The 22,484-nt window shown below is 44.9% G+C and overlaps 1 protein-coding gene and 1 pseudogene across 1 annotated transcript; both read left to right on the top strand.

Annotated features, from left to right (window-relative positions):
• The first annotated feature begins 7,483 nt into the window (after nt 1-7,483).
• LOC134728929 (PRAME family member 10) lies at nt 7,484-10,914 on the top strand. Its single transcript, XM_063596151.1, has 3 exons — nt 7,484-7,770; nt 8,167-8,745; nt 9,858-10,914. Exons 1-3 carry the CDS (start codon nt 7,484-7,486, stop codon nt 10,414-10,416), a joined length of 1,425 nt encoding a protein of 474 aa, XP_063452221.1. The 3' UTR covers nt 10,417-10,914.
• A 7,909-nt stretch (nt 10,915-18,823) lies between these two features.
• LOC134728925 (heterogeneous nuclear ribonucleoprotein C-like 1) lies at nt 18,824-19,903 on the top strand (annotated as a pseudogene).
• The last annotated feature ends 2,581 nt before the right edge of the window (nt 19,904-22,484 follow it).

Genomic DNA, 22,484 nt, shown 5'->3' with positions numbered 1-22,484 from the left:
ACCTTCATGCCCTACGATTTGGAGACTGCATCTTTTATTTTTTTATTATTTTTTTTTAATTGATCATTCTTGGGTGTTTCTTGCAGAGGGGGATTTGGCAGGGTCATAGGACAATAGTGGAGGGAAGGTCAGCAGATAAACAAGTGAACAAAGGTCTCTGGTTTTCCTAGGCAGAGGACCCTGCAGCCTTCCGCAGTGTTTGTGTCCCTGGGTACTTGAGATTAGGGAGTGGTGATGACTCTTAACGAGCATGCTGCCTTCAAGCATCTGTTTAACAAAGCACATCTTGCACCACCCTTAATCCATTTAATCCTGAGTGGACACCGCACATGCCCCAGAGAGCACAGGGCTGGGGGCGAGGTCACAGTTCAACAGCATCCCAAGGCAGAAGAACCCCTCCCAGTACAGAACAAAATGAAGTCTCCCATGTCTACTTCTTTCTACACAGACACAGAAACAATCTGATTTGTCTATCTTTTCCCCACCTTTCCCCCATTTCTATTCCACAAAACCGCCATCGTCATAATGGCCTGTTCTCAATGAGCTGTTGGGTACACCTCCCAGACGGGGTGGTGGCCGGGCAGAGGGGCTCCTCACTTCCCAGAAGGGGCGGCCGGGCAGAGGCGCCCCCAACCTCCCTCTCGGACGGGGCGGCTGGCCAGGCGGGGGCTGAACCCCCGCCTCCCTCCCGGATGGGGCAGCTGGCTGGGCGGGGGCTGCCTCCCCGCCTCCCTCCCGGACGGGGTGGCTGCCGGGCGGAGACGCTCCTCACTTCACAAATGGGGCGGCTGCCGGGCGGAGGGGCTCCTCACTTCTCAGACGGGGCGGCTGCCGGGTGGAGGGGCTCCTCACTTCTCAGATGGGGCGGCTGCCGGGTGGAGGGGCTCCTCACATCTCAGATGGGGCGGCTGCCGGGTGGAGGGGCTCCTCACTTCTCAGATGGGGCGGCCGGGCAGAGACGCTCCTCACCTCCCACACGGGGTTGCGACGGGGCAGAGGCGCTCCCCACATCTCAGACGATGGGCGGCTGAGCAGAGACACTCCTCACTTCCTAGACAGGATGGCGGCTGGGCAGAGGGGCTCCTCACATCCCAGACGATGGGCAGCCAGGAAGAGATGCTCCTCACTTCCCAGACGGGGTGGCGGTCAGGCTGATGCTACAATCTCGGCACTTTGGGAGGCCAAGGCAGGCGGCTGGGAGGTGGAGGTTGTAGCTAGCCGAGATCACGCCACTGCACTCCAGCCTGGGCAACATTGAGCACGGAGTGAACGAGACTCCGTCTGCAATCCTGGCACCTCAGGAGGCCGAGGCTGCCAGATCACTCGCGGTTAGGAGCTGGAGACCAGCCCGGCCAACACAGCGAAACCCCATCTCCACCAAAAAAATACGAAAACCAGTCAGGCTTGGCGGCGCGCGCCTGCAATAGCAGGCACTCGGCAGGCTGACGCAGGAGAATCAGGCAGGGAGGTTGCAGTGAGCCGAGATGGCAGCAGTACAGTCCAGCTTCAGCTCGGCATCAGAGGGAGACCGTGGAAAGAGAGGGAGACCGTGGGGAGAGGGAGAGGGAGAGGGAGAGGGACTGCATCTTTTAAAATGACACCAAGGGAAATCTTCCCATGAGCAGCATTGGATGGGACCATACCAGGTGACTTAAAATTAAGGATAACCAAGGAACAAAGCCTTTCTTACAAGCAGACATCATCACATGGTAGACAGCTTTTTTAAGAAAATGGGACAAAACTCCATTTGATCTCCTTCCATTGACTGAGACTTGGTTTTGTTTTGTATTAACACAAAATGATCAAGCCTACATTTTATTTTGTTACGTACTTTCACCAGTCAAAGCAAACACTTTCTAAGGTCTCCTATTCAAAATTTAGCCACTCTCACTAACCAAAGCAATTACTGGCTATGGAGTCATTTAGATGAATGGGAAGGATCACAACTAATAGTAGAATCTGCTCTCACACGTGGTTGGTTAATATTTATAATTAAATGACTTGGCACTGAGCAGAAGCTATAGATGCAAATGGGTGGCCTATGACTCTTGTTGATTTCATTACTTGTAACTTATCTCCATGCATAGGAAACATTAGTGTAACCGGGTCTAATCTAGGTAGTGTCCCAGACTCCCCCTAGAATCAAACTCTTTCATTTGACACACATTATGAAGACTGAAATGCTATAAGTATTGACATAGACACAGAATCAGAAAATGACCATGTTACCCTCTGCCATATAATCAGAGAACTTACTGAAACTAGACATTTGTTCATTGGAAACTCAAGGCAAATAGAATGCATCTATAGCTCTGCTATATGAAATAAACAATAGTTTCATTTATTGGATGCATCCGTACTCAGCACATATTTGGAGAAGACCCTATTCATTCTTCAATGGAGATGACATGCAAGGATTATTTAATAAAATTCATAAAAATATTTTTTCATCCCACCCCAGTTCAAACTGTCACCATGCAACCTGGTGTCAGTGGAAGGTAAGGCTCTTAAGGCAGAAATAATTAAATAAATCTTCATTGGAAGCTAAATGTGAGAATCAATGTGGAAGACACAGACCAACAAAGTGGGTGTGTTCCAAAGTCTGTTACAAGTTGGAATGCTTTTGTGAGAAAAGTTAAAAGAAGGGAATGAGACTCCTCCTATCAGTTTTTTTTTTTTAATTTTCTTTTGTTTTACTGACCTGGCAAGGCTCAAATAGAGTTGAGTTTTTGTTTTGTTTTTGTTTTTTCCATTGGAAGGTACAATACAGAGGTTACAATCATTGACTTTAGCAGACAACATAACAAGTTAAACATTTTCCTTGCAAGACAACCAGTGAAACTTCATGATCAGAATCAAATCAGTGTCCTTCTCACTGTCAGTGGGTGAAGCTTCATCAATACATGTAGAGTTTGAGGCACTCATGAACTCAAGATCAGATTCTTTACTCAGGGACAGAATGTAAGCCAATCACAAGACCTTCCACAGGTGGTTAATTTGGACTCCTGAAAAATGTGGCCTGTAAGTTTTCACTGGCAATATGCAGGTGCACATATGACAAATAATAACCAGGACCTTTATATCACCCCCAGCTGGTGGGGAATGGGATCCTTTTGACCCTTTCTCTCCATAATACCAGGCTACTCATCTTGTGTGGCAATAAAATATATGGTCTACTTCACAGAGAAAGAGATTCTTTTAAAAAAAAAAAGGATTTTTATTATGAAATGAGCAAAGCAATGGGAATAGATGTGAGATTATTCAGGGAGGTAAAGGAAGACAAAGGTTTTGAAAGGAAAAATCAGGAGAATTACATACACTGTTTTGGAAGACTCATTCTTGGTCACAAGTATCAACACCAAGGGGGCCTCAGTGCAATGTTGGAAAGATTCCTCCTCCACACCCTCAATAACCCCCAACATGTTTACCAAGTCTTGGTTCACTCCCCGGATCCCATTAAAACACACAGCTCAACCCTGACCAGCCTCCACCTTCACTTCCCTTTGTAATTTTGACATGACTTTTTTACAGGACCATCAGGTTCCTATGCCTGCAGCACAGTAGCATACTAATATTCTTAGACAGCAGGGTTTGCAGCAGAGAGTTTAACGATCACAGGGTGGCAAAATGAAAAGCTGGGAGGAGACCCTCAAATTCATCTCCCCAAGAAGTACTGAGAGTTTTCAGAGGATCATGGATAGCAAGGGGCTGGAAAGTTGGTGCAGTTTGGTGGCAGTAAGAGGTATGAAGTCATCAGGATGTCAAAACTGCATTCCTTGGTGAGTTGGTGCCTTGCAGGGCCCTTCAGATCACCTGCCATCAGTAGCTTCACTGACATGCAGAACCTGAAAGAATATGTCAAATGAAAAAGTTAATGTTTTACAAGACCTAAATTGTTGTCTGCAGGGCAGTTAAGGGGAACTGTAATCTAAGGTCTACATGATTTTGGGACAGTAGGCTGCCAGCAACCATGAGGAAGCAGGTCAGAGAGCAAGCTGACCTCATGATGAATGCTGAATGCGCTGCAAGCTTGGTTTATGTTTGTTTCTCCCCCTCCCTTCTTCACTGATTAAATTTATAAAGTTTATAAGTATGGTTGCAATTTCTTCCAGAGTAGCCTTAACCTAAGCCCTGAGACCACTCAAGCCCTCAGTGACACCTCTCTTCCACCAGCAGGAGTGAAAAAATTGCTACCTTAGGTGATATAAAACCCACAAGACCATTCAATACATGGAGATTTTTATTCTGATTTTGTAGGGACGACTCCTCTGTTTTTATAAAGCTATTTTAACTATAAAACATTTTTGTGATTTTGATGTGGCCAAAGATCTCCCAACAATACTACTTTCAGATTTTAGTTTTCTGTCTAATATCTGGGAAAGATTAGACCCTTCCCTGCCTCAAACTCAGGACTATGCAGGTCACATATTAGTGAAATTCCATCAGTGTTTGTGAAGTTCCTGAATGAATGAATTTTTTTTTTTCTGACAAAGTCTTCCTCTGTCACCCAGAGTGGAGTGCAATGGTGCAATCTTGGTTCACTGCAACCATTGCCTCTTGGGTTCAAGCGATTCTCCCACCTCAGCCTCCTGAGTAGCTGGATTACAGGCATGCGCCATTGTCCCTGGCTAATTTTTGTATTTTTGTAGAGACGGGGTTTCACCTTGTTGGCCTGGCTCATCTTGAATGTCTGAACTCAGGTGACCCACCCAACTTGTCCTCCCAAAGTGCTGGGATTACGGGAGTGAGCCACCTTGCACGGTCTTGAATGAATGCATTCTTGATTCCCACCCTATCCCTAACACTGTCAATTTCTTGATTCATGAACTTCATATGGATATCTGATATGAATGGATATCTGATTCAATCCATTAATCTGGGGAGAGCCAAAAACCCAATCAGGATTAACTGGGTGGAGCTTCAGAAATGCAATCAGATATCACTTGTTGATTGGAAGCTAGCAGTGGATACGTGGAGGGGTGTGGGTGGGAGTTGTGATTAGAAAGGTCAATAAAAGCTTCTAAAGACCCACAGAAGAGACACAAAGTCTTCAAGTCTGGAGTTCCTGCTTGGTTCTTCCTGAGGTCTGAGCACCCTGCAAACTGAGTCCAGATCTGGTAAGTCACTAATCTCTCTGTAAGGACACTCCCATCTGACCTACAGTCAGCTGGTCTGGGATGGTGACAGTGCAGCCTAAGATGGCATAGAGTTATATCCTGTTTTGTTTTTTTTCTCATATGAACAATTTGAAGCTTTGCATTTTTTCCTCTAAATGCAGTTTTGTCTTTATTTCAAAAAATTGGACTGTGCTTTGGTTTATGTCATTTCAAAATTCTTGAAGGGAGCAGTGACTCATGCCTTTAACCCCAACACTTTGGGAGACCAAGGCGGGAGGATCATTTCAGCCCAGGGGTTTGAGACCAACCTGGACAACACAGCAAAAACCCATCTCTATAAAATATTCTTTATTGAACGGGGGATGGAGTCTTGCTCTGTTTCCAAGGCTGGAGTGCAGTGGCACGATCTCAAATCATTGCAACCTCTGCCTCCCCGGCTCAAGCAATTCTCATGCCTCAGCCTCCTGAGTATCTGGTATTACATCCAACTGCCAACTTGCCTGGCTAAATTTTGTATTTTTAGTAGAGGTGGGGTTTCACCATGCTGGCCAGGTTGGTCTCAAACTCCTGACCTCAAGTGATCCACCTGCCTTGGCCTCCCAAAGTGCTGGGATTACAGCCATGAGCCACTGGTGCTTGGCCTCTACAAAATATACATATTTTTTAATTAGCCGGGCATGGTAGCATGCATCTGTCTTCCCAATTGTATGGGTTGCTGACATGGGAGAAACAATTGAGCCCAGAAGATTTTGGCTGCAGTGAGCCATGCTCACACCACTGCTGTACTCCAGCCTGGGCAACATTGTGAGACCCTATTAAAGAAAAAAAATCTTAACCAAAGAGGATCTTTGACGTTAATTTTAAACCAATCACATCCTCATTGTAACTCTTCCACCCAAACGGAGACATGGGTGTGGAGGTGCATGCCTGTAATCCCAGCTACATGGAAGGCTGAAGCATAAGGATCACTTGAACCTGGGAGGCAGAGGTTACAGTGAGCCGAGATGGCACCACTGCACTCCAGCCTGGGTGATGAAGTGAGACTCAGCTCCCCCGACACGAAAAAAATTAAATTATACCACCCAGGTGATCATTGGATTCATGAAGATTTCTACTGTGTTTTCTTAGGGACTGTCATGTCTATCTTTGTAAAACTGTTTTAACTCTGAAATATTTTGATAAATTTGATGTGGCCAAGGATCTCTCAACAAAGATACTTTCACGTTTTTTTCTTTCTGTCTAATGTCAGGAAGAGATTCAACTCTTCCCTATCTCACACTCAGAACTACAAAGGACACATATTAGTAAAATTCGATGTTTGTGGAGTAAATCAGTGAATGAGTCCTGGACTTTCACCATATCCCTAAATATTTCACTTTCATGGATGAATAACTAATTTGATAGTTAATCTGGAAGAAAGACAAAAATCCAACCATGATTAACTGGATGGAGCTTAAGAAGTCTAATCCAATGTAGTTCTCCCTCTCTCTCTCTTTTTTGAATCTAGCCAATTTCCCAGGCTGGATTGTAGTGGTATAATCTCAGCTAACTGCAACCTGTGCCTCCTGGGTTCATGCGATCCTCCTGCCTCAGCCTCCCTAGTAGCTTGGACTATAGGCGCAGACCACTGCACCTGGCTAATTTTTGTAATTTTAGTAGAGGTAGTGTTTTACCATGTTGGCCAGGATGGTCTCAAACTCCTGAACTCAGATGATCCAATGCCTCTGCCTCCCAAAGTGCTGGGATTACAGGTGTGAGTCACTGTGCACAGCCAAAGTGGTTCATTTTGAACATGTGTAAGAGGTGTGTACTGGAAACATCTGTGTCTTGCGAATGATGCATAACACTGTCACATAGCTTTCAAAGCTTCTTGCTGAAATTTTCAATAATGAGGCCGGGAAGAGGATTACGCCTGTAATCCCAGTAGTTTGGGAGGCCAAAGTGGGTGGATTGTTTGAGTCTAGGAGTTCAAGACCAGCCTGGACAACATAGTGAAACCCACTGTCTTTACAAAAAGTCAAAAAATAAAAGATTAGCTGGGCATGAGATCCGAGCTTCAGAGATCCTCGGTAACATTTGCCAGTGCTATGAGTTTATTGCAACAGTGGCTAATAATTCATGGACTAGGAGGGATCTTGCCTGCTCTTTAGAGGTTGGGACACACTCTTCTTGGTACCAGAAGGGCAGAACTATGCCTCTGTGGCCACTTATTGCAGAATGGAATTGGAGTAAACTGAGGGCTCTTTCACACATGCTAGAGAAATGACTTTGGCCCTAGGAGAAGCGGGGATTGCAGGGGATTGGCCCGAGAAACTTGCCTTTTCACTTGATTGTCCTCTAGAGTTTTTCCTCGGAGATTTGTCAGAATGAGCCTCCAGTCCCCATCCAGACTGCTGGAGCTGGCAGGGCAGAGCCTGCTGAGGAACCAGTTCTTGACCATCTTCACCCTGGATGAGCTGCCCAGGGAGGTCTTCCCTCTGATGTTCATGGAGGCCTTCAGCATGAGACGTTTTGAGGCCCTGAAGCTGATGGTGCAGGCCTGGCCCTTCCTCTGCCTCCCTCTGGGATCCCTGATGAAGACACCTCATCTGGAGACCTTGCAAGCTGTCCTGAGGGGACTTGATACACTGGTGGCCCAGAAGGTTCGCCCCAGGTGAGGTGACTCAGGTGGCTTGCGGGGAAGGGTCCAGGCATCCAGGGAAGGGACAGCTGGCTCAGGAGGAGTGGTGGGGTTGGGGAGCTAGGGTGGCTCAGAGCCTTCTGACAGTGCCCATGAGAGGCCTTGGCCTTTGCCCAGATCCTCTGGGAAAGGTCTGCTCACCATACAGGGTCCACTGAGGAAACAGGAGCCTGCTTCCTCCCAGCAGAAAGTAAAGGTATTAGAAGTGGGTACAAGGCAGAATCCAAGGGGGAACAGGATGGAGAAGAGACAGAAGGAGGAGCACTGAGGACAGGAGCAGCTGACTGATGTCCTGGATGTGGAGTGAAAGCTCAGGTCAGGGGTGGGTCCTTGCCTACATTCTGAGCTTTTCCCCTATGTTACTCACAGGAGGTGGAAACTTCAAGTGCTGGATTTGCGGGATGTTGATGAGAATTTCTGGACCATATGGTCTGGAGCCAGGGTCCTCTCCTGCTCCCCAGAGGCCATGAGTAAGAGGCAGACAGTGGAGGACTGTCCAAGGATGGGAGAGCGCCAGCCCTTGAAGGTGTTCATAGACCTCTGCCTAAAGGAAAGTACACTGGATGAATGCCTGAGCTACCTTTGTGGGTGGATCCACTACAGAAGAGGCCTAGTGCACCTGTGCTGTAATAAGGTGCAGAATTACTCAATGTCCACTTCAAGTTTCTGCAATTTATTGGAAAGGATATACCCAGACAGTATCCAGGAGTTGGAAGTCTGGAAAGAGTCCTCTCTGAATAAAACAGGAAAGTTTGCCCCTTACCTGAGCCAGATGAGCAATCTTCGTGAACTCTTTTTAGCCTTCGGTTATGAGCGTGAGTTATACGTGAGCATCCAGTGGCCGTGCATTCCTGACTTGGACTCTCCATTCCTCTGCCTGTACTACCCCCAGATGCTTTATATAAAAAAGATCAGTAATATCAAAGAGCACCTGGAGCACCTGCTCAGGTAAGAAATGATGGTGAGCTTTCTCTGCAGACCATACCACAGACTTATGTTCTTTTTCACAGTAAATGTTAATGGGCATCTACTGTGTGCCAGCCACCGGTGATGTCACAGGGAATGGGACGCTAGAATGTCAACTCATTATGCTCTTCAGTGCTCTATATCCTGAAGTGGGTATCACAAGACCAGTCAAATAAGGGCAGAGGGATGGCCTGGGGTAGATGCCACAGAGAGAGGTGTGTAGGGAGCTGGTTAGTTGAGGGTTCAGATCTAGTGAGGGTGCATTTGTGAACTCCTTGTGAGGAACAGTGTATAAAGTTAATATGATGAAAACACATTCTTCATACAGAGGATGGTATGAAAGAAGGGAAGGTGTGGCCGGTTGTGGTGTCTCATGCCTGTAATCCCAGCACTTCGGGAGGCCAAGGCAGGGAGATCATGAGGTCAGGAATTTGAGACCAGTCTGGCCAACACAGTGAATCCCCGTCTCTACTAAAAATACAAAAAAAAAATGTCACCGGGCATGCAGACAGGCATCTGTAATCCCAGCTGCTTGGGAGACTGAGGCAAGGGAAGTGGAGGCTGCAGTAAGCTGGGTTGGTGCCACTACACTCCAGCCTAGGTTACAATGTGAGACTGTCTCAAAAAAAAAAAAAAAGAAAGTACATCAAACCTGTGCATTTCACAGTAGCAGCTCTGTCTTCAGCAGCTTAGCAAACTGCTCTAATTCCCTGTCTGTAAAATGTTGTTTTGAACTCCAGGAAAGATAATTGATATCAGAAGTGCATGCTTCTGGGATGGAGGGTGAGGGAGTAGGTGTGAGAGTGGTACCAATCACACAGGCAAGGGTGAAAGGACTGAGCCTAAAATGGAGTGGCCCCTGAATGATCTGTGTCTTCATCAGGCAGCACCTTGCACGCAGACCATCATCTGATGATGGGAACAAACTTGTGTTTGGGTGAAACAGGCTTCCCCGTTGCAGTTACTATAACACCTGTGTGGTAGTAAGGTGCAGAATTAATCAATGCCCACTTCAAGTTTACCGTTGAGATGATTTCCCACCCCCCTCCTCTAACTGGCACCATTGCCCATAACTAACTTCTTGCTCTCCCCAGGTACCTCAAGAACCCCTTGGGGGCCTTTATATTCAGTGATGCTTACCTAACTGATCGGGACATGGAGTGTCTGTCTCAGTACCCAAGCCTCAGTCAGCTAAAGGAGCTGCGTCTGATTCATATCCTAATGTGGACCACCAATCTTGAGCCCCTTGGCGTTCTGCTGGAGAAAGTTGCTGTTACTCTCAAGACCCTCGTCTTAAAGGACTGTCGGATCCAGGACCCCCAACTCAGGGTCCTCCTGCCTGCCCTGAGCCACTGTTCCCAGCTCACCACCTTCAACTTTCATGGAAATGAGACCTCCATGAATGCTCTGAAAGACCTGCTGCGTCACACAGGTGGGCTGAGCAAGTTAGGCCTGGAGTTGTATCCTGCCCCTCTGGAGAGTCTTGACTACAAGGGTCATGTCAATTGGGAGATCCTCACCCCAATTCGGGCTGAGCTGATGCGTACACTCAGGGAATTCAGGCAGCCCAAGAGGATCTTCTTTGGTCCCGTCCCTTGCCCTACGTGTGGCTCATGGCCATCTGAGAAAGTAGACTTCCATCTTTGCTCCTAGGGAAGGCCTGGTTCGTGGGATGGATAAGCTTTCTTCTGGACACTTGGGAACTAAAATATTGTACATGGGTGCATTTTTTAAATTTTTATTTTATTTTTTATATTTTTTATTTTATTTTGTTTTATTTTATTTTTATTTTATTTTATTTTTTGGGACAGAGTCTCACTGTGTCCCTCAGGATGAAGTGCAGTGGCACAATCTCAGCTCACTGCAAGCACCACCTCCTGGGTTCAAGTGATTCTCCTGCCTCAGCCTCCCAAGTAGCTGGTGTTGTGGGTGTATGTCCCCACGCCCGGCTAATTTTTGTATTTTTAGTAGAGACAGGGCTTCACGATGTTGGCGAAGGCTGACCTCAAACTCCTGACCTCAAGTGATCTGACCACCTTGGCCTTCCACAGTGCCAGGTTTACAGGTGTGAGCAGCAGGGCCCGGTCAGCCGCTTCTTCAAGGAAGCACACAGCCGCGTATTTGAGGCACGTGCTCACTGTGAGTGGAAAAACAAAGGTGACTCAGCCAGGAGCAGGACTGGGTAAAAATGCTGACTTGGCATCAATGAGGCCTTCAGGGACCTGTGTCCTAGACTTAGAAATAGAACCTGAAGTTCTAGAGTGATGCAGGAGTTACCACCACAAGGATGGTTATTTAAAAATGTCAAAAATAAATGGAACCTGAATGGAAACTTTCTGGTGTCTTCCATGATTGATCAACCTGTTTTAGACATTTATACATCAGAAGTCTCTAGAAATCTGCCTCCTGGGTTCAAGCAATTCTCCTGCCTCAGCCTCCTGAGTAGCTGGAACTACAGGGACCCGCCACCATGCCTGGCTAATTTTTGTATTTTTTATAGAAAGGTGGGTTTCACCATGTTGACCAGGCTGGTCTTGAACTCCTGACTTCAGGCAAACCATCTGCCTCAGCCTCCCAAAGTGCTCAGATTGTAGACATGAGCCACTGCACCTGGCCTGAAATTCTGATATAAGCATAAGATGTGTAATGTTCAAATCATGGTAACAGGGATAGCCACCATCTCAAAAATTTATCATTTCTTTGTGTTAGCAACATTCCAATTCCATTGTTTTAATTATGTAGAAATTTACTATGAACTATTGTCAACATGATTTGCCCTATTGTGCTACTGAACCCTGGATCTTATTCCTATCTGTGTTTTTATTCCCATTAACCATCCCCTTCTTATTATCCGTTTCCCAGTACCCTTCCTAGCTTCTGATAACAGTCATTTTACTATTTTTAAGTTTCGTGTTTTTAATTCCCAATTATGAGTGAGAAGATGCCATGTTTGTCTTCTATAGCTGGCTTACTTCACTTAACATAATGCCCTCCAGTTCCATCCATGTTGTTGCAGATGACAGGATTTCATTCATGTTTATGGCTGAATGATATTCTATTGTGTGTATTTACCACATTTTCTTGATCCATTCATCTGTTGATGGACACTTTGTTTGATTCCATATTTTGGCTATTGTGGATAGTGCTGCAATAAATAGGGGAGTGCAGGCTGGGTGCAGTGGTGTATGCCTGTAATCCCAGAATTTTGGGAGTCTGAGGCAGGTGGATTACTTGAGGTCACGAGTTCGAGACCAGCCTGACCAACATGGTAGTGTAGATATCTCCTGGATGTATTTATTTAATTTTGGATATATATCCAGCAGTGGGATTTATGGTTCATATGCTAATCCTATTCTTATTTTTTGGAGGAAACTCCATACTGTTTTCCATAGTAGCTGTACTAATTTACATAACTACCAATGTTGTACCAGGGTTCTCATTGCTCCATATTCTCTGTAGTATCCATTATTTTCTGTTGGATTTTTATTTTTATTTGTTCAGAGACAGAGTTTTGCAATGTTCCCCAGGTGGGTTTTGAACTTCTGGCCTCAAGTGATCCTCCCACCTCAGCCTCTCAAAGTGCTGGGATTACAGATGTGAGTCACTGCACCGATCTACTGAGTAAATTAGAATCCTCGCAGGAGGCTGTGACTGTGGGTTACCTGGTTTATATCAGTTGACACAAATGTATTAGGACCTGGGAAAGCCTGAAAGTGAATGACTACAGCAGGGTGGAAAAAGCCTGAGGAAAGTATGAATATTGTGTAACATTCTATTACACAAACCTGGGTTTATACTTTTTGTTGATAGATTTTATGCCAAAAATGTAGGAGAAAAATGCCAAGCAGGAAATGCTATCACTTCTGAAGATGAACTCATAGAGATGGAAATTCTTTCAGAATTTATTTTTCCAGCTTTTTTGGGGTTTTTTGTTGTTGTTTTGTTTTTGTTTGTTTGTTTTGAGATGGAGCCTCTCTCTGTCACCAGCTTGGAGTGCAGTGGCGCGATCTTGGCTCACTGCAACCTCCTCCTCCTGGGTTCAAGCAATTCTGCTGTCTCAGCCTCTTGAGTAGCTAGGACTACGGGCGGACACCACCATGCCCAGCTAATTTTTGTATTTTTTAGTAGTGATGGGGTTTCACCATGTTGGCTAGGATGGTCTCAATCTTTTGACCTCGTGATCTGCCTGCCTTGGCCTCAGAAAGTGCTGGGATTACAGGCGTGAGCCACAACCGCGACCGGCCTTCTTTTTTTTTTTGAGACGGAGTCTCACTCTGCTGCCCCGGTTGGAGTGCAGTGGCGAGATCTCAGCTCACTCTAAACTCCGACTCCGTAGTTGAAATGATTCTCCTGTCTCAGCCTCCTAAGTAGCTGGGATTACAGGCCTGTGCCACCATGCCTGGCTAATTTTCATATTTTTTAGTAGAGATGGGGTTTCACTATGTTGGCCAAGATGGTCTCCATCTTCTGACTTTGTGATCTGCCTGACTTGGCCTCCCAGAGTGCTGGATTACAGACATGAGCCACCGCTCCCAGCCTATTTTTCCTGTTTTAAAAGATGTTTAATTCTGTTGCGTTTATTTTAGAGATTATATCAGAACAATTTATAGTAAGATACACCCCTACTAGAGCTTGTCATACAGTCAAAGACAAAGTAGTTAGTACTTTTACAAATAGTAGATATGCCTTTGGAGTGATTCATAATTTTAAAATGTTATGTAAACTATGAGAATTTCTCACTTCTAGTGGAAGCACATTAAATATACACCACGAGTGAACAAGGTTTTGTCCTGAAAGGACGTGTGTGTGTGTGTGTGTGTGTGTGTGTGTGTGTGTGTGAGAGAGAGAGAGAGAGAGAGAGATAGAGCCTCACTCATTCACCTAGGCTGGAGTGCAGTGGTGCAATCTCAGCTCACTGCAACCTCCACCTCCCAGGTCCAAGTGATTCTTCTGCCTCAGCCTCCTGAGTAGCTGGGACTAGAGGCACACACCACCATGCCTAGCTAATTTTCTTTTTGTATGTTTTGTAGAGAAGGCGTTTCACTGTTTCACCAGTGAGCCACTGCAACTGGCCAACATCTCTTTATGATAAAACTCTCTACAAAAACCTCAGAATAATAAAGAGTATTTTTCACACACCCACAGCCAACATCATACTGAATGGAGAAATTGAAAGCCTTTTTTTCTATGATCTGGAGCAAGACAGCAAAAGTTCTTAATAAAATGTCAGCTAATAAATGCAACAGTGCATTAAAAAGTATTATATAGGCCAGGCATTCTGAATCTCGCCTGTAATCCCAGCACTTTGGGAGGCCAAGGTGGGTGGATCACCTGAAGTCGGGAGTTTGGGACCAGCCTGACCAAAATGGAGAAAACCCATCTCTACTAAAAATACAAAATTAGCCAGGTGTGGTGGTGGGTGCCTGTAATCCAAGCTACTCAGGAGGCTGAGGCAGGAGAATCCCTTGAACCCAGGAGACAGATGTTGCAGTCAGCCGAGATCACGCCATTGCACTCCAGCCTGGGCAGCAAGAGTGAAACTGCGTCTTAAAAAAAAAAAAAGGAAAAGAAAGTAATATATAATGGCCATTCCAGGAATGCCAGACAATCTCAGAAAAATCTGTGCATAATTCACCACACTAACAAATTAAAGGAGGAAAAGCAAGGTTCCTAAAAAATGCAGAAAAATCAAAGTAAATGTATAATAACATATTTTGGAAAATGAAATGTTATATATTAAAAATTTGCATTAAACATAAGATGTAATGGATAAACATTAGCTCCCTTCCTACTGAGATATGAAACAAGGTAAGACCCTCAGCAGCTTAGGATTTAGAGGCACATAGGTATTTTGGTCAGTAGGAAAGATTCCAGATCCAGATTGATTAATTTAGGTTCAAATCTGGCTCGGTGGCCAATGGCTGTATGATCTTATCCAACTTACTTAACCTCTGTGCCCCAGCTAACTCACCCATAAAAAGGAATAATCACAAGATTGACTTCACAGAGTGCTATGAGTTAATCTATTTAAGTACTTCAAGCTGGATTTGACATAGGGCAAGCAATACTTTTATTCTTATTATATTTGAAAGATATATTAGTTAAAAATTTGGTAAGAGACCAAGGTCTATAGTTAAGTTGATTATAAGCCTTCATTCACCCTGTTGTTCTGAAAATCTTAATTACAACAAGGACGGACAAGATGGCTCATGCCAAAGTACCAGCACTTTGGGAGGCTGAGGTGGGTGGATCACCTGAGGTCAAGAGTTCGAGACCAGCCTGGCCAATATGGTGAAACCCCATCGTAATAAAAATACAAAAAATAGCCAGGCATGGTGGCGGGCGCCTGTAATCCCAGGTAGAGTGGAGGCTGAGGCAAGAGAATCACTCAAACCCAGGAGGTGGAGGTTGCAGTGAATCGAGATCATGTCATTCCATTCCAGCAGCCTGGCAACAGAGTGAGGCTGCATCTCCGAAAAAAAAAAAGAAAAGAAAGAAAATTAACTATAGCAGCATGCTCATTCACTCTCCAGTGTCCAGGACTGGACAATTGTCAGGCCGTCTTCTGTAGCACCATACACTATAGCATACATGTGGATTAAAATAAATACACATATGAAATGCCAGTATATATTCTATATACTTTCCATATACCTATATCCTATAAGATCACATCCAAATTCAAGGTTGGTCAAAGAGTAGAGTGGCTATCTATGGAAAGGGGAGTGGAAATGAATCATGGTAATAAAAGGAAATAGATATAGATATCGATATGAATAGATGGACATACACACATCTAGCTGTAAGAAAGAGGAATGTCATGGACCAATCATAACAGTGAGCCAGGTAAAAAGGCTACAATTCTTGTGATTGTCTGTCTGTCTTCAGGATGGGTTGTAGCTTAGAAAGGCTGATGCCACAGTCATAGCAAATAAATGATTATAAAATGTGTTTCCTTTCTGGGGCATCCCTGGAGAAATCTCCAATGGTAGGAAACCTCAGTTTACTAGGCAGGTGATCACAGGTAAAATTTTACAGATTCAATGGCACTACCATTAATTTCAGTATCCTTGGTATTCTGCAAAGGTATTCAAGAACAAATGGTATCTTGAAACTAAAATTAGCTAAACTAACAAAGAAAACTGGATTATTATTATTAATATTCTTTTGAGACTGAGCCTCTGTTGCTCAGGCTGGAGTACAGTGGTGCTATGTCAGCTCACTGCAAAATCCACCTCCCAGGTTCAAGAGATCCTCCTGCCTCAGCCCCCTGAGTAGCTGGAATTATGGGTGCACCCCATCACACCCAGCTAATTTTTGTATTTTTAGCAGAAACAGGATTTCACCATGTTGGCCAGGTTGGTCTCGAACCCCTGACCTCGTGATCTGCCTGCCTCAGCCTCCTAAAGGGCTGGGATTATAGATGTGAGCCACCACATCCAGCTGAATCTTTTTTCTTTTCTCAAAAGATAGTGTCATAGTATTGGCTTCTATGCACTTAGGACAGTGAGCCCATCATTCAGTAACAATGTGACTCAATACTGCAAGACCTTGATGCAGTATTTGAAAGACTATTTCCAGTAGGTGAAGGAGGCTTTCAGTGATGCTTAGACCTTGATGCCCTAGCGTTTGGAGATTGCATCCTTTAGAAATGACGCCAAGGGAAATCTGCGCATGAGCAGCAATGGATGGGACCGTACCAGATGACTTAAACTTAAAGATATCCGAGGAAAAGCCTTCCCTAGAAGCAGACATCATCACCTGGTAGACAGCTTTTCCAAGACAATGGAACAAGACTCCATTTGATCTTCTTCCATTGACTGAGACTTGGTTTTGTATTAACACAAAATTATCAAACCTATATTCTATGTTGCTAGGTAGTTCCACCACTCAAACCAAACACTTTCTAAGATCTTCTGTTCAAAATGTAGCCACTCGCACTAACCAAAGCAATTGCTGGCTATGGAGTCATTTAGATGAAAGGGAAGGATCATAGCTAATCCTACAACCTGCTTTCATCACAGTTGGGTAGCAATTGAGGATGCTACATTCATGATAAGATTTGTAATTTTGGCATGATTTTATTACAGGACCATCAGGTTCCTATGCCTGCTGCACAGTAGCTGACCAATATTCTGAGACAGCAGGCTTTGCAGCAGAGTTTAATGATCACAGGGTGGCTGAATGATAAGCTGGGAGGAGATCCTCAAATTCATCTCCCCAAGGAGTACTGAGGGTTTCCAGTGGATCCCAGATAGCAAGCGGCTGGAAAGTTGGTGTAGCAGTAAGAGGTATGAAGTCATCAGGATGTTGAAACTGCATTCTTTGGTGAGTTGGTGCCTTGCAGGGCCCTTCAGATCACCTGGCATCAGTAGTTTTACTGACATGCAGAACCTGAAAGAATATGTCAAATGAAAAAGTTAATGCTTCACAATGCTTAAATTGTTGTCTGCAGGGCAGTTAAGGGGAACTGTAATTTAACATCTACATGATTTTCAGACAGTAGGCTGCCAGCAACCATGAGGAAGCAGTTCAAGCTGACCTCATGATGAATGCTGAATGAGCTGCAAGCTTGCTTTATTTTTGTTTCTCCCCCTCCCTTCTTCACTGATTAAATTCATAAAGTTTATATGTATGGTTTCAATTTCTTTCAGAGAAGCCTTAACCTAAGCCCTGAGACCACTGACACCCTCAGTAGCACCTCTCTTCCACCAGAATGAGCATATAACCTGCTACCTTAGGTGATATAAAACCCACAAGACCATTCCATACATGGAGCTTTTTATTCTTATTTTGTAGGGATGACTTCTCTGTTTTTATAAAGCTATTTTAACTATAAAGCATTTTTAAAATATTGATGTGGCCAAAGATCTCCCAACAACACTACTCTCAGGTTTTATTTTTCTGTCTAATGTCCGGAACAGATCAACCCCTTCCCTGCCTCACACTCAGGGCTATGAAGGTGACATATCAGTAAAATTCCATCACTTCTTGTGGAGTTCGTGAATGAAGGCATTCTTTTTTGTTGTTGCTGTTGTTGTTGTTGTTGTTGACAGAGTCTCCCTCTGTCACCCAGTCTGGAGGGCTGTGTGCAATCTCGGCTCACTGCAACCTCAGCCTCCTGGGTTCAAGCAATTCTCCCACCTCAGCCTCCCAAGTATCTGGATTACAGGCAGCCGCCATCATGCCCGGCTAATTTTGTATTTTTGTAGAGACAGGGTTTCACCATATTGGCCAAGCTGGTCTTGAACTCCTGACCTCAGGTGATCCGCCTGTCTTGGCCTCCCAAAGTGCTGGGATTACAGGCATGAGCCAACTCAGCTGGCCTTAAATGAATCAATTCTTGACTTCCACTCTATCCCTAATGCTGTCAATTTCTTGATTCATGAAATGAATATGGATATGTGATATGAATGGATATTTGGTTCAATCCATTAATCTGCGGAAAGCCAAAAACCCAATCAGGATTAGCTGGGTGGAACTTCAGAAATGCAATCAGATATTGCTTTTTGATTGGAAGCTAGCAGTGCATACGTGGAAGGGCGTGGGTGGGAGTTGTGATTAGAAAGGTCAATAAAAGCTTCTAAAGACCCACTGGAGAGACCCAAAGTCTTCAAGCCTGGAGTTCCTGCTTGGTTCTTCCTGAGGTCTGAACACCCTGCAAACTGAGTCCAGATCTGGTAAGTCACTAATTTCTGTAAGGACACTCCCATCTGACCTACAGTCAGCCGATGTAGAATGGTGACAGTGCAGCCTACGATGGCACAGAACTCTATCCTGTCTTTTTTTCTTTTTTTCATAAGAACGGTTTCAAGCTTTGATCTTTTTTTTTCTAAATGCAGTTTTGTCTTTATTTCAAAAATGTTGATTGTGCTTTTCTTTACGTCATTTCAGAATTCTTGTTGGGAGCCATTTTGTGAAGAGAGGAAGACTGAGCTGTTTTGGCTGCATTTCTGGCCTCGAGCTGCAGTCAGCTTCTCCACGTAGAACCCGGCAGTAGGAGACTTAGAATCGAATCTTTTCTCCCTCCCGCCTCCTGTTTTTGGCTTTTTGAGAAACCTTATCATCCAACACAATGGCCAGCAACATTACCAACAAGATGGATCCTCACTCCATGAACTCCCGTGTGTTCATTGGGAATCTCAACACTCTTGTTGTCAAGAAATCGGATGTGGAGGCGATCTTTTCCAAGTATGGCAAAATTGCGGGCTGCTCTGTTCATAAGGGCTTTGCCTTCGTTCAATATGATAAGGAGAAAAATGCCCGGGCTGCTGTAGCAGGAGAGGATGGCAGAATGATTGCTGACCAGGTTGTAGATATTAACCTGGCTGCAGAGCCAAAAGTGAACCGAGGAAACGCAGGTGTGAAACGATCAGCAGCAGAGATGTACGGCTCCTCTTTTGACTTGGACTATGGCTTTCAACGGCATTATTATGATGGGATGTACAGTTTCCCAGCACGTGTACCTCCTCCTCCTCCCATTGCTCTGGCTGTAGTGCCCTCAAAACGTCAGCGTATCAGGAAACACCTCACGAAGGGGCAAAAGTGGCTTCAATTCTAAGAGTGGAAAGCGGGGATCTTCCAAGTCTGGAAAGCTGAAAGGAGATGACCTTCAGGCCATTAAGCAGGAGTTGACCCAGATAAAACAGAAAGTGGATTCTCTCCTGGAAAACCTGGAAAAAATTGAAAAGGAACAGAGCAAACAAGAGGTAGAGGTGAAAAATGCTAAGTCAGAAGAGGAGCAGAGCAGTAGCTCCATGAAGAACGATGAGACTCATGTGAAGATGGAGTCTGAGAGGGGTGCAGAAGACTCTGCTGTGGAGGGGGACCCACTGGATGATGATGATAATGAAGATCAGGGGGACAACCAGCTGGAGTTGATCAACGATGATGAAAAAGAGGCTGAGGAAGGAGAGGATAACAGAGACAGCACCAATGTCCAGGATGACTCTTAAGCACATAGTGGGGTTGAGAAATCTTATCCCATTGTTTCTTTACCTAGGAGCTTGTCTAACATCAAATTTTTCACCAGATCCTCTCCCTTAGTATCTTCAGCACATGCTTACTGTTCTCCCCATCCTTGTCCTTCCCACATTCATTAATTCATATTGCCCTGCGCCTAGTCCCATTTTCACTTCCCTTGACACCCCTAGTAGTTTTCCTAAGTCTTACCCTGTAATTTTTGCTTTTAATTTTGACACCTCTTTATGACTTAACAGTAAAAAGGACGTATGGTTTTTATCAACTGTCTCCAAAATAATTTTTATGCAGGGAATACGGTTCTTTTCTTTCATACATAAGTTCAGTAGTTGCTTCCCTAACTGCAAAGGCAATCTCATTGAGTTGAGTAGCTCCTGAAAGCAGCTTGGAGTTACAAGTATGTGTGTTACACCCCATATTAGTGTGCTGTGTGGGGCACTTCAACAAAAATCTAACAATGTATTTTTGTGAATGAGAGTTGGCATGTCAAATGCATCCTCAGAAACATAATTGGTGTTATAGTCTTAAAACGTGTTTTCTAAAGTTGATACTGTGGGTTATTTTTGTGAACAGCTTCATGTTTGGGACCTTTTTCCTCAAAATAAACAAGTCCTTATTAAACCAGCAATTTAAAGAAAAAAAATTCTTGGTGGGAGCAGTGACTCATGCCTGTAACTACGACACTTTGGGAGGCCAAGGCGGGAGGATCATTTGAGCCCAGGGCTTCGAGACCAACCTGGGCAACATGGCAAAACCCTATCTTTACAAAACATTTGTTTTGAGGGGTGGGATGGAGTTTCACTCTGTTACCCAGGCTGGAATGGAGTGGCACAATCTCAGCTCACTCCAACATCCACCTCCCAGGCTTAAGCAATTCTCATGCCTCAGCCTCCTGAGTAGCTGGGATTATAGCCACCCGCCACCATGCACAGCTCATTTTTATATTTTTGGTAGAGACGGCGGTTCACCATGTTGGCCAGGCTGGTCTCGAACTCCTAACCTCAAGTGATCCACCTGCCTTGGCCTCCCAAAGGGCTGGGATTACACCAGTGAGCCACCAATTCCCTGCCTCTTTTTTAAAAAATGAGATGGGCATGGTTGAAGAGGAGCAGCCCCTCCACACCTGTGGGTATATCGCATCAGGTGGGACGAGAGACTGAGAAAAGAAATAAGACACAAAGTATGGAGAAAGAACAGTGGGCCCAGGGGACTGGTGCTCAGCATAAAACATGTGAGAAAAGGAATGTGTGTCACAAATAAGTTCAAGGGAAGGTACTCTGCCTGGATGTGCATGTAGGCCAGATGTACGCTTCTCTCCACCCAAGCATCTCAGTGGAGTAGAGAATAACAGAGCAGCATTGCTGCCAACATGTCTCACCCCACACCACAGGGCAGTTTTCCTCCTATCTCAGAATAGAACAAATCTGCAATCGGGTTTTATCCTGAGACATTCCATTCCCAGGGGGAGGCAGGAGACAGAGGCCTTCCTCTTATCTCAGCTGCAAGAGGCCTTACTCTTTTACTAATCCTCCTCAGCACAGACCCTTCACGGGTGTCGGGCTGGGGGATGGTCAGGTCTTTTCCATCCCAAGAGGCCATATCTCAGGCTATCACATGGGGAGAAACCTTGCACAATATCCGGCTTTCCAGGACAGAAGTCCCTGTGGCTTTCCACAGTGCATTGTGCCCCTGGTTTATCGAGAATGGAGAATGGCAATGATTTTACCAAGCATATTGCCTGTAAACATATTGTTAACAAGGCACATCCTGCGCTGCCCTAGATCCCTTATACCTTGATTCCATACAACACGTGTTTTTGTGAGCTCAAGGTTGGGGCAAAGTTACAGATTAGCAGCATCTCAGGGCAAAGCAATTCTTCAGGGTACAGGTCAAAATGGAGTTACTTATGTCTTCCTTTTCTACATAGACACAGTAACAGTCAGATCTATCTTTCTTTTCCCTACACATGGTGGCATGCATCTGTAGTCCCAGCAATTTGGGTGGCTGAGGTGGGAGGATCCCTTGAACCCAGAAGATTGATGCTGCAGTGAGCCATGCTCACACCAGTGCTGTACTCCAGCCTGGGCAGCAGAGTGAGACTCTGTCGAAAAAAAAAAAAGGGGAATATCATACTCTGGGGACTGTGGTGGGGAGGGGGGCGGGGGGAGGGATAGCATTGGGAGATATACCTAATGGTAGATGACGAGTTAGTGGGTGCAGCGCACCAGCATGGCACATGTATACATATGTAAGTAACCTGCACAATGTGCACATGTACCCTAAAACTTAAAGTATAATAAAAAAAAAAAGAAAAGAAAAAAAGAAAAATCTTAACCAAGCAGTTAAAAAAAATCCAATTAATTGTAATCAGTAGGCTGATCCCAAATTCCTCAAAGAGGGAGAGAAAGAGTTTAGAAGGCTCTACATGCTAGCATCCCATTCAGACTGTTTAATCCTACCATTGTGGTTTTGTAAGAAAAACAGTCTTAAAGATTTCCAATAATTCCCACAATGGCCATAAATTAACCTGGGTGTCATTTTCCCACCAACTTAAAAAGGCACGTGAGAGGCCGGGCACGGTGGCTCACACCTGTAATCCCAGCACTTTGGGAAGCCGAGGCAGGTGGAACACCTGAGATCAGGAGTTCGAGACCAGCCTGGCCAACATGGAGAAACTCCATTTCTACTAAAACTACAAAAAATAGCCGGGCGTGGTGGTAGGCACCTGTAATCTCAGGTAC

This window comes from Pan paniscus, chromosome 1, assembly GCF_029289425.2.
Source record: "Pan paniscus chromosome 1, NHGRI_mPanPan1-v2.0_pri, whole genome shotgun sequence".
Lineage (NCBI taxonomy): Eukaryota > Metazoa > Chordata > Mammalia > Primates > Hominidae > Pan > Pan paniscus.
This window is presented reverse-complemented; position numbering and strand designations above follow the sequence as displayed.